The sequence below is a fragment of the Oryzias melastigma genome, linkage group LG15, assembly GCF_002922805.2.
Source record: "Oryzias melastigma strain HK-1 linkage group LG15, ASM292280v2, whole genome shotgun sequence".
NCBI lineage: Eukaryota > Metazoa > Chordata > Actinopteri > Beloniformes > Adrianichthyidae > Oryzias > Oryzias melastigma.
Window position 1 is genome coordinate 21,361,887 of NC_050526.1, and position 13,329 is coordinate 21,375,215.

General features: G+C 39.5%; 1 protein-coding gene across 4 annotated transcripts in view; it reads right to left on the reverse strand.

Annotated features, from left to right (window-relative positions):
* Positions 1 to 13,329, reverse strand: part of efemp1 (EGF containing fibulin extracellular matrix protein 1) — a 38,995-nt gene that overhangs the window by 10,041 nt on the left and 15,625 nt on the right. For 2 of the 4 annotated variants that reach the window (XM_024297141.2, XM_024297143.2), the window contains exons 5-7: positions 11,677 to 11,780; positions 11,503 to 11,548; positions 11,136 to 11,420 (exon numbers count right to left, since the gene is read on the reverse strand). In XM_024297141.2, the coding sequence (XP_024152909.1) occupies positions 11,136 to 11,420; positions 11,503 to 11,548; positions 11,677 to 11,780 (435 nt within the window). The other 2 variants (XM_024297144.2, XM_036215584.1) reach the window with 2 other exon arrangements.

Below are 13,329 nucleotides of genomic sequence, written 5' to 3' on the forward strand. Positions count from 1 at the left end.
ATTTGTTTACAAATGCACATCTTCAACTTATAGCTTGTTGCTACCACTTGGTGGCAGCCTCTGAAATGCTAAAATGTGGACATCACACTATATACTCAATGGCCACTTTATTAGACACACCTGTCCAACTGCTCATTGACACAAATTTCGAGTCAGCCAATCACGTGGCGCATCTCAATGCATTTAGTCATGTAGACATGGTCAAATCAAGCATCAGAATGAAGAAGAAAGGTGATTGAGGTGGTTGTTGGTTAGGGACGAGCTGGTATTTCAGAAACTGCTGATGTTCTGGGATTTTGACCCACAACCATCTCTAGGGTTTACTCATTTGTCCAGGATGAAAAGGCGTTGTTGAAGCCAGAGGTCAGAGAAGAACTGCTAGACTGGTTAGAGCTGATGAAAGACAACACTAACTCAAATACTCACTCGAGTTCTGCAGAAGAGCATCTCTGAACGGACAACACGTCCAACCATGAGACATATGGGCTACAGCAGCAGAAAACCCTACCTTGTCAGCTTAGAACAGGAAACTGAGGCTACATTTCCTACAGGCTCACCAGAACTGGACAGTAGAAGATTGGAAAAATGTTGTCTGGTCGTAGGGTACGTATTTGGTGTCAACAACATGAAACCATGGATTCATCCTGCCTTGTATCAACGGTTCAGGCTGGTGGTGTAATGGCGTGGGGGACATTTTCTTGGCACACTTTAGTCCCCTTAATACCAACCGAGCATGGTTACAACCCCACAGCCTACCTGAGTATTGTTGCCGACCATGTCCTTCCTTTTATGACCACAGTGTAGCATCTTCTGATGGCTACTTCCACCAGGTTAATAAAGACTGACCTCCACAGTCACCAGATCTCATCCCCAATAGAGGGAAGAGGTGGAACGGGAGATGACAAATCTACTTCAACTGTGTGATGATATCACGTCAATATGGATCAAACTCCAGGAACGTTTCCAGTGCCTTCTTAAATCTATGCCACCAAGCATTAAAGCAGAAATTAAAGAGAGTCCAACCAGGTACTAGTAGGTGCAGCTAATAAAGTGGCCAGGGAGTGTGCATACTTGCTTGAGAACCGACTCACATTACATGAAGTGAATGAAACTTGTCCCCTTTTTTCTCTCCGACAGAACGGGGGTGTACCAGTGATTGTGAAAGAGATGGACAACCGGTGTGGTTACATGGCCCATTGGTGCGTGTGGAGAAAATGGGAAGCTAGTTTTTCAGTTCTGCGGTCGTCATCCTCTTGGCAAGATATGCCCTCACTAAATGCTCAAAAAGAGCAAATAAGACAGACTTACAAGCCTGACAGTTGTTGGAACACACCCAGTGTAATTATCTTGGACTTTAAATCTAACCATAAAGGCAAAAAACTTTTTTTTTTTTAAACCAGACTGTGAGATAATGTGGAAACAAATATACCACACATGGAAAAGGAAACCAAAACAAATGACAAATCTACACTAATAATCTATGACTGGAAACTAGGATCAATCACAACTTTACCGTGTATGCTTGTGCTAATTTTTGAAGTAAAACACATCAAATCAACTATCACAATACTAGTGGGGAGGTAATGTCCCATCATATATTTTTAAAGATGCAATGTCAAACTAAAACAAGATGATTCCTTTAATTTTGTGATTTTTGTGTTGGTGTGTGCAGAAAACTAGGAGTTATTCTCCTCGTACCACAAGAAGCTTTAAATAAAAGCATATGTGCTGAGTCCTCTCCAAATAATCACTCACTGGGATAAATTGTGGTGACTGCTACTTTCAGGAAGCTGTCACTACAAAGTCCCATCAAAGTTTGTGTGAGAAAGAATTTTGAATGTGAAATGGACAAAAACTATTCTAACATGTACAAGTCATTACAGCACGCCACCGTTTACGCACACCAAAAACAAAAACGCTTGTAGCACATCGAGTCATCAGGAGTGTGTTGCGTGTAAGGAGTGCATTTTTGCTTAAATAAGAATTTTTTTTTTTTTGAGAATTTATTCAACGTTTAAGTGAAGCTTGTTGAGTCATCACAGGGGAAGATAAGGTTGTCCGGCAAAAGATGTGGAAAAAAAGAATAAGGGAAAAAGGTTGGGGTTCATTTTTAACCAAAAAAAAAAAGCTTTTTAAGATTTGAAATTAGATTTATGATCCTGACTGCTTATATGATGTCAGAGTTAAAAACTCCAAGCTTTTTGGGGGGGAGATTAATTCTAAATGTCTTGTGGGAGAAGAGGGAGTAACGGTAATGGCGGCAGCTCAAAGAATGCGAGCGTATGTGGGTGTGTGTGCATCAGAGGTCCCGCTTGAGGTAGTTATTAAACGCAGAGCTGCTAATGTTTTATGGACTCAGATGATACACCATAAACTTTTACATGTTGGTTGTGTGTTTAAAGACCCACTCCAATGAAAATTGTGTTTTTGGTGTTGTTAACATGTTCTTGTAGCATAATGGAGAACATATATATATATATATATATATATATATATATATATATATATATAATAATTTAAAGAATAAAATGGCATTTCTGAGATGGTGATGAAAACCTGCTTTAGCTGCACTGCTAATGTTAGCTTGGGCTGTAAGCTAGCAGGAGAGTGTAAGCATGGAGGATCATGGGAAAACAGTGGAGGATTACTTCCACAACTCAGGGGCAAATTTCTGGTGAACTACTGCAGCTCTGCCGAAAATATTAGGGGTGTAGGAAAAAAAGCAGTTCAGTGATATATCGCGATACTTCAATTGGCAATACTTGTATCGATTTAAAATGCAGACATGGCGATATTTAATTAATTATTTATGGGGATCTTTCAGCGTCTTTCCACTTTTGCTGTAGAAACAGACGATGTTGATTGTTCCCTTTAGGAACAAATATTTCTTAATTTACCAAAAGAAAACCATCTTGAATTTGCTTGGGGAACAATAATTTAGATGCAGTTGTAATCTTATTTTATCACAATGAATTAATATTCAGGTAGAGTTTTTATTGTAAGTCATACTCTTTAAAAAGAAACATTTTTCTGGTACAGTCTTGAGATATATTGTGATACGTATTATATCGTGATACCTGGTTCACGATATAATACGTATCACGATATATCTCAAGACTGAACCATATTGCCAGACTCTTGCCAATATTCACCACTAGAAAATATGTTTTCAAAAACAACACAAGATTTTTGATTTTGGCAAAAAAAAACCTTTATAATTAATAGACATCTGAGAACAATTTTAAAGGGAACCAAATTCTAAATCAACTTTATTGGCTGTTGGCCTCTATATATGGGGCTTTAACAGGACTGTCTGTTGGTCATTGCCAAATTTTTGACAAATTAAAATAAACTTGTTCAAATCTAGAAGATATAGTCAGAAACCGTCTGTGTACTGCCCCCTATAGGTTGAATTGAGGTATTGCATTATAATTTTGAGAATGGTCAAACCATTTGAGTCCCACATCATTTCAGAAGTTCCACGTCAAGATCTGCAGCTCCAGTAATGATAACAGTCCTGTTTATTAGCCCCTCCCCTCTAAGTGGATTTTAAATTTTGGCTGTGGGTGGAGTCAACCTCCCTGTTTGGTTACCCTTTAAAATAGATGAAAATGTAGTTGGAGTGGACTATAAGTAAAAAGCAAGGATGTTAAAAGAAAAAGAAAAAGGTAGCGTAATCTCAATCAAGATCATCTCATGTGCTTCACATTTACAGAGATATTGAAGCACCTTTAATTATCACTTGAGAGCGTTTAGTCTTCTTCAGATTGAACCGTTGCAGTGGAAATAAAGGCCGTGTTCCAAAAAACAGTGGGAGTCAATCTGCTGCTGTTGGACCGCCTCTCTTTTCTCCTCTGATTGTGGGATAATTCAATCTTTAGGAAAGCAGGGGGCAAGGCGTGCGATGTTAATAACGCATAAAATTTCACAACATCCAATTTATCAACGTGTTCTGAACGCCATCCTTTCTGTGCCTGGTTTTGCTTGACCTCAGACACCTTAACACCACCCCTCGGTGCGTGAACATGCTGCTCGTTTGGGCAGAACTATCTTTTTCAAAGCGCAGCAACGGGAGTGGTTTCTCCTTCAGATATGGCCCATACATAAAACAGCTGACGCTGTAATCCATTCAAAGAACAGCACATTTCTTTCCTCCCAAGGACTCTTTCTTCTTCTGTTCAAAATGAGTTTTCTTAAAGTGTTGTAACTCACTGGTGAAATTGTTCACACATCCAAAGGTGGAGCCGTCTTGGCAGACAATCTATCCAGTGTGCCAGTTCTGTTTCGGACTGATATGAAAGCTTCCTCCCGCTCCTACACGTCTCTACCGAAAGACAGAATTAGAACCCTCTCAGTTAAAAAGAATATCAGTTTCAAAGCTACAGCAGCTGAAAGTAATGTAAAAAAAACTGTAGGAAAAAAACGGATGATACAAGAAGCAGAAAGTGTGAGAAACATCAGCTCTCTCCGTGAGTGTAACCCCACAGAGTGAAACGCAGTGATTTATAGCAGCTCAGTGTTCCCTTCCATCATGAAGTAAACGGAAAGATCCACATAGAACACATCAGAGGAGGAAGCAGCTGGCTGTTGCATAGCCACCGACCTCCAGGATAATAATAACAACAACATTCGGCACTTACACGGAGGAGGCCCGGCAAAGCGGCTTTCTTCTGGTCTTCTCTGTGTGATGGCAGCGAGGAGCCAGTGGCAAACCGCAGAGCAATAACAACATACTGTTCAGCCGCACTGCACCAGCCAGCAGAGGCTTTGCCTGCACCATGGTTTGATTATACTACAAAGACTCAAAAAGCTCTGGCACTAGTTCAAAACTTGAGATTCTGATTTATTTTTTGATTTCTTCCATTGAACAAATTTTGTGCTGCAGCAGAACTTATACAGGCAAAAAGAAAAAGACTTTTTTAGATTAAATCTTAATTTCTGTGTGTTTTCTTGTCATATTTAATGAGGAAACTTGAAAATCATCTCTTGATAAACAATGCAAGCTGTTTAAACAAACTAGAAAGAGAAATTATACAATAAAAGTATGTTTTCTGGCACAAATTGTGAGTTAAAGTGAATTTCTCTGTAATATAAAAAAGCTGAATACGAAGAATCTAAGTGGCAGTTCAAAAATAGGCAACATTTTTCAAAACGTCTTTTTTACATCTTTCTATATTGAAACATTTTCTACCCTGTTTACTTTATTTTGGTATATCTATATTTTTGAACACAGGAAAAAGTGCAGCAGTTGGGAATTTTTCCAAAATAAAAGAAAGCACAAAAAATAGTTGGTTCTATATTCTGTAAAAACAGAGAAACTTGACGTCTGTTGGCTGTGAAAACATGATGATTTTTGCTACCCTTTGAAAGTTATTGAAGATACTGAGCAACAACAAAAATAGATTCACTTTATGTTTTATTTCTATTTCTTGGAAGACGTGTTTTTGATGCCCGGCTCTCATTTTAAGCTTCTGTCTGACACGGCTTGGGTACGCCGTGACTCCAGTATGTGTAAAACTCTTGTGGCAAATGCGAGGACCCAAGCGGCCAACGTGCCCCCCCTGAAAATATACTGAGAAAAATAAATTGCTGCTTCGCATAGGAAAATCTGAAGTTTGAATGCAGTGGATGAGACTCCTGCTTTTACTTGTGGTTACGTTTTTGCAGAACGAGCTGCTAAACATCCCAGAGCTCAGACCAATACAATCATCTAATACTAGCTTTAACCTTTTGGATCATTGGGCCTAAATCAGTTTTTGTTTATTTTTGAATTTACAGTTTAAAAAAACATTTGCTTACCTGGTATAATTTCAATCAGCACAACCTAACCTATATGACACTATCTTTATTTTGTCTTTTTTCCAGGTTATATTCACACACTGGACATTAAATCATACAAAAATAGAAAATCCGTTTTTTTTTTTTTTTTTTTTTTATTTATTTATTTTTTTTGTGGAAACCCCAAAAATGTTAAAACCATCCATTTTTATAGCATAAAATGAAGGTTGTGAGTCTAATTTCAATAAAATAACAAGAACAAATATTTTAAACAAACTAATTTACTTGTTTTTGAGTAAAATACACAATAAAATTTCAGGGGAAATTTAATTTGCATCATATAATTTAATCCAAGATTCTACTTAATTTAGCATCACCTTGAAAGACTAAAACATTGACAAATTCAGGCGTGAACGCCTAAACCAAAAAAACTTGATCCATCGTTGAAACGTTTTTAAGTTAAAGATAAAAGACTCATTAGCTCTTCTTAAGTAAAAGAACTTGTAAAAAAAAAATCGGATTCTCTTTGCAGAGACAACTCTGCCCCTCGATGTAGAAATTGAATCATTTTACTTGCAATAAAAATGATCTAGACTATTTAACTGCTTAGTAAAGCTTTGTAATATTTTATATTGATATATTATGTTTATATTCATTATTTGAGGGCGATAACAAAGGGAAGGAGCTTTATCATCACTTCTGTAGAGTCAAGATGCTTCTTTTGTTAACATATTTTATTGATTTCTAGAAACAAAAAAAAACTGAGTTGGATTAGAAAATATTTATAAGAATACATGTATTCATACCTTTAAAAATGGGAGCGCTCTGTTGTAAGTAAAAATTAAAAGAGTATTAGAAATTATTAGAAATTTGATTCGTTTTATAACAAAAACGTTTACAACTAGTAACAGAACAACTCATTTGGACAGAGTAATTCTAACAAGTATTAGGCCATGTGGGGGATTTGAAAGGTGGACCAGCGTTACTATTCCTGGAGAGCGTCTACACCTCCGAGGATAAGATATAAAACACTTGTGGTCACAGATGAACCTGCCATGAGCAGTAAAATCACAGCTATGACTGTATGTAAAGAGTGTTCTGAGGGCAGGTGGAAGACGGGCTTACATGATAATACGAGGGTTTGAATTTTCTATTATTTAAAATAAGTTTTTCTGAACTTTTTAAAAATCTGTCTTGGGTTTTCAAGTGTTTTATTGAGCATTTGAATTTCCTTTCTTTCTTTTTTTTTATTTTAGATGGACACTTCTGAAAAATGTCCTGACAAACGTTTGGATTCCCAAATCTTTTCACACACTTTTTCCAAATTTCACAATGAAACAGGAACAACTGAGACAGAAAGCAGAATTATCTGTAAAGGTCAAATCAAGAAGCATGTTGAGCTCTGAAACATTTCTTCTTTCCCTGCTTGTTCTCCTCACTGCATTCCTGCATCCCGCGGATCGATCCAACGCTCGTCTGTCAAGGTGGTGAATAATTCTTACCATCACAAAAGACGGGAGCAAACGGAAAAAAAAAAAAAAAACAACCAGTGCTGACATTCCAGAGATATTCCTCCCAAGAGTATTGCATCTGTGTGGAAAAATGTTATTGCATGCGCCCAGCCTTGTTCGGAAAAGTACACAAGTTCTCTGTCGCGCAGAGCTTAATGGATATTAGAAGATATCTGGGAGAGATTTCCACGCGCTCGACACGAGGAGTGTCCAGACGGAGCTGAACTCCTCAGGTATGTAGGTGGTAATGCAGCCTACCTGACCTCAAGAAACCAGACAGGTAAACAAGAGCGGCATGTTCCTTCACGTCCACTGCTGCTGAGCTTGAGTATCTAATTTAGAGATAAAACATAAATAGGCGGTAGCTAAAGTATGTAAACTCAACGCTCATAAGAAAATAAAATATATATTTTTTAGATTTTCTGGAATATTTGAACTCCAAAAAAGCACTTTCCAGTTTTCATCGGATTTGACAACTTCTGATGGATAACCTTCATTTGTAAGGGATGGTGATCTCACCCTGGCACACAACACACTGCTTGTATGCATCGCTCGGCACCGAAAACATTAAGTGTGTGCATGATTGGTGGGATGGTGGAGGTCATGGAAATGTGGGGCATCATTAAGCTGTCACCCACACAGCAAAGGCTCATAGCTTCACTGGGCAGCTCTAGCGCGGCGCCAGCTTCCCCCTATGTGTCACCGCAACAACACACACTTAGGCTCCTGTTTGCACTCACAACTGGAGGCCTTTATTGCTCCGTGAGACTAAAAATTTAAGCTGCCATCAAAAAAAACATCATTAAGCTGAAGTGCGCACTATGTTTTATGGTTTGTTATGCTTTTAATCAGTATAAAATACTCTTATGAGGGGCTCTTTTGTTTTTCAGACTAATCTTTCAACAATTTAATGTCTTCTTTGGAAAAACGACCAACTTATTTTGAGGGAGTTTAGCTGATCTTTCGACTATTTGCCCCTCACTCAGCAATAAGTCACCAAAACAGCTCCTGCAGCTGCACGACCCGGGATTCTGGTGCAACCGGGGTTGGCCAGCGCTCTGGCAATTCTGTGGTTATTCAATCAGTGTCAGCCTTTTCTTCTTCCTCTTTGCCCTACCTGACTCTGCACTCTGGGTTTCCTCCAGAGAACGGTGAGTTCGCAGGGAAACGTCTGATGTAAGCGCTATTTGATACATTGAGGTTTCCCTCTATTGAAAGTTAATGGGAATTCCTTCACAAGCAAGATACGTAGCTGTGCAGAAACAAGCACTGCAGGACAAAAACAGATGAGAAGCCATGTGCGCAAGAACAATTGGCTCATTGAAACAAGTTAAAGGTAATGACAGAGAAACCAGAGACTGATGTAAACAAAGATTATATCACCCCCCCAGTATAAATGTAAGCCCACAGAACAGCGTCAGACGCCTTCCAGTTAAAAGTGCAGACTTTCAAAGCAATAGACGGTAACAGCCCAACTTTGTTTAGCCGGTGCACCGAAACTGCACACCAGTGAATAAGTCATGCGCCCATGCCAGCTTGCTCATGTGGTTGCTTTAACTGATATGCTGCCATGTTTTACACTCCAATAAAACCTAATTGGGTTCCAATTCAGAGAAACACATAAAGCACCTTACACATATCTTTGCCCCAGGTGTAAAATCAAATTCGGTGCTTTCAGTGGAGCTGTGCGACCGCAAACCTTCACCACACAGCCACTCACCACATGTTTCTGCCTATTGGCAAACCGCTGAACACATGTACTGAAAAGCACTTACATGACATTTTTAAAGCTGCTCCACAGATCTCACGCAGGCCGACATGGACGTCGGCCCATTACGGCTGTGTGGCAGTTGATAAGCGCAACAGTTTGTGTGTGTTTCGACAGACAAAAGAAAGAATCTTCAAACCCCTCCCTGCAGGAAAAGATCAAAAGGGGGCTCGCTCCAATACAAGATCACACCTGCACGGTCTCGGCAAGATCACAGCCTTGTCAAGGCCAAAGGAATATTTACATTTGTGGTATACGTGAGAGGGGAGCTTCAAAAATCTGTGAGGAAAGAAATGTAGACAGAAGCCCAAAAACACCGTGCTCCGAGCAATCAAGTTCAGAAAACATGACATCACAGCAGTGGGGGGAAAAAAGCAGGATCTGGCAGCTACACATAGTTTAGCTGCTGATGAATGTCAGACTGAGGGATGTACAGTTCCACCTTTAGGCTGTACTTACTGAGGCGTCGTTGTTTGTTGGCAAATAGCTGTCAAACACCTTCATAGCTGCGTTTGGCTGCTTTCAGGCAGCTTATCTAGAGAACTGCAACAGCTGTAAGCAGCCGGCAGAGAGGAGTAAACTTCAATGGTGCAGAAGTGGCTTTTGCCCTCTTCATCTGATTTTTTACAAATATTTTTCTTCTTAACTTTATATAGTGGAGTAAAATGTATCTCTCTGTGTAATCCAAGGGTGTCAAACTCAATCGCACAAGGGGCCAAAATCCAAAACACACCTTAGGTCAAGGGCCGAACGAGATAAACATTTACTGAACACTACATTTTTTAAACATTAAAACCGTAACTTTTAACATAATTATGAACTAGATATATAGCATTACCTGCAATAATGCTAGTGTGAATGCTGTAAACTGAGTTTGTAAGCTGAAGATGCTAGTGCTGATAGGTGAAGATGCTGAAATTTATAGCTAAACGCTGAAGCTGATAGCTGAGAACTCTGAAGCTGATAGCTGAAAACTCTGAAGCTGATAGCTGAAAATGCTGAAGCTGATAGCTGAAAACCCTAAAGGAGATAGCGGAAAACTCTGAAGTTGATGGCTGAAAACTCTGAAGCTGATAGCTGAAAACCCTAAAGCAGATAGCTGAAAACCCTGAAGTAGATAGCTGAAAACTCTAAAGTTGATAGCTGAAAACTCTGAAGCTGATAGCTGAAAATACTGAAGCTAATATCTGAAAACCCTAAAGTAGATAGCTGAAAACTCTGAAGTTGATAGCTGAAAATGCTGAAGCTAATAGCTGAAAACCCTGAAGTAGATAGCTGAAAACTCTAAAGTTGATAGCTGAAAACACTGACGCTGATAGCTGAAAATGGTGAAGCTAATAGCTGAAAACCCTGAAGTAGATAGCTGAAAACTCTGAAGCTGATAGCTGAAAATGCTGAAGTTGATAGCTGAAAATGCTGACGCTGATAGCTGAAAATGCTGAAGCTGATAGCTGAAAATGCTGACGCTGATAGCTGAAAATGCTGAAGCTGATAGCCAGCTAAAATATTAGCTAAATGCCAAATTAGCCTAAAAAACAACAACAACAACAGAATTAGGTTAGCCAAAACAGCTAGCATGTAGCTAAAAAAATAGCTTGACTACAAAATAGCCAAAATTTTTTTTAAAAAGCCTAAATTATCCAAAACAGCAAGCGTGTAAACATTAGCCTAACTCCAAAACAGCATAAAAACATTTTTAAAGAAACCTAATTTAGCCAAAACAGCTAGCATGTAGCTGAAACACTAGATAAACTCCAAAATAGCCTAAAAAATCTTAGTAAATGCCAAAATAGTCCAAAAAGCCAGCAGAATGCCAATTTTTAAAACTTTAAAACTATAACTTTTTAACATAATTATGAGTGATAAGAAGGCAGAAATATTAGTCTAGAATAAATCAACTAAAATCTTAAATATTTTTCAGTATCTTACTTTCCATAAAAATATATTTTGTCAAAATTATTCAACTTAGAAATAAGTGCAAGATACATCGGCCCATTAATAACAATAAAATAAAATGATCTGGAGGGCCGGATCCGGCCCCGGGGCCTCGACTTTCACACATGTGGTGTAATCCTTACCTCTGCACAAGTTCTGTTCGTCTGCAGTGAAACCAGGTGAACAGAGAATGGCCCGACCAGACTGGGAGAGCCCCTGACCGCCTGGAAGATGTACGGGAAGATGAGGCAGAAGTGGAGGGACGGCAGGGACTTGAGGTACTGGGTCAGGCAGGGGTACCTGCTCACTTTCCTCCTTAGTAACATAGATGACCGCATTCTTGGGGAGGCAGAGGTATCCCCCAAAGTTGTTGATACACTGCATCCCTCCCTTACAGGCATCTTCTAATAGTTTACATTCATCAATGTCTGGTATAGAAGGAGACAAACAATGACATAAATTGATTTCTAAGTTAGAATAAAAACCATCAGGTGAGCAAACGTGTCTTACCTCTGCACTGCTCTCTGACTTCATCATACTTGTAGCCCTCTGTGCACTGTGAAGCAGACATCATAAAACACATTTTCGTGTAACAACATGTACTAATGTAAACATGAACTTGGAGACCCCTATCGACAGTAAATATCCAGCAGATTGAGTTACAGAGAAGCATCGCTCACTCACTGTGTAGGAGATGGGCTCCTCGGTGACCTGAGAAGCGACCTGAGAGAAGAGCGCACAGAGACACACGCAGATCCCCAGCATGTTGACCGAGCTCCGCAGAAGCACTGCAACGACATGCATTATTTTCTGTTTAATACCAGTTATTACATAATAGATGGCATTGCTTAACGAGTCCCAACATCTCCCACTCTTGGCGTGATGTTTATGTTGGCTGTGCGCCAGAGAAATGTGCGGCGTCAACTGAGTGTTTTTCTTCCAGTTTTATCCCCACAAAAAAAGTTTGGTGCGTAATGCGCGTAAAGACCGTGCGTAAAAATAGGATTTTTCTAAGAAAAGAAATTCAAATCTCAATTAAGATTAGTAGAAGCAGTCCGTTTGATCTAATGGGTTAAATTCTTTGTTCATGCTTAGTCCAAGATTGTGAAATTTATTAAGAACTCTTGAAAACAAGCAGCAACAGAGTCAAGTGTCTCTCCCTCTGGCTTCATTCTCCGTGGAGTTCCGCTCTGTTCAGTGTGTTTGGAGTCATTTTTTGATCACAGAAAAAAATAAACACAAAACGCATCCTCTTGAATGGCGCTTACCTGCGTTTACCTGCGCGTATCCAACTCTGCTGGAGTTCAGGAGAAAACGTTCCGGGTTTCTTTTAAATACGCTGGAAGCCAAACCAAATGGCTTGAAGCCCGAGTAGTAAACGGCGCAGTGACTGTTTGACGAGGAGAAAGATTGTGGTGAACATGCGGTTGGTACAGTAGGACATACTGGGGGCAGGTTGAGCTCCGGGGTTTTCTCTTACAGTGATGTAGAAAACCATCCCCAGGATACAATGGCTCCCTCTATGGACTGACGAAAGGTGAGGGAAGGAGTACAAAGCTCCACACGTCAGATAACAAGAAAAAAAGAGTGATAAAGTATGCAACTTATGATATACTTTGGCAAAGTTGCAGGACTTGTTGATCTTTACGCACAAAACTTTATTTTGGATAAAACTGAAAGCTGCACATAGCGCGAGACTGCAGTGATTTTTACGGTTGTCACATTTGATGGAGCGTTTCCGGAGACCTCTGCAGTTTTAATAAAGTATGTGCTGTGTGTATGAGTAACAGATGGCACAATCAAATCCCGTGTTAAGACTCCTGTCAACAACCGCAACAACACATTTCACGGAGTGCACAAGATGCCTGCGCTTCAGGAACATCTGCTGGAGCTGGCACGTTTTCCAACATTTCTCACTGATAAATAGACGTGCGCGGGCGAATTCATGTGTGAACGCCGGCTGCTTGTCAATTTGGACTTGGCACGTTCTCCTGCAGCGATGACCTTTTGACTTCTCACAGGGTGTGGCAGGCTTCCCAGCGGGGCCACGCCCTTTCATCTGAGTGGTTAATGTCTTGACTAAATAATCAATTACACAACACCCCAGCCCCTCCCAAGAAAAAAAAAATAAACATATTGATATCTAATTATAAGGATTAGGAGTATATTTTATTGTTGATTGTATTCATGTAAATGTAAAACATTTGCACTGATCTAAAACCTGAACATGGAAGCTCATTAATTTACAAAAGCATACATTTTATGCAGCCTTAGAGTTTAAAATCAAATGCTCTGATTTTAGATGTTGATCCAATAAAGCTAAAGCATTTATATGGG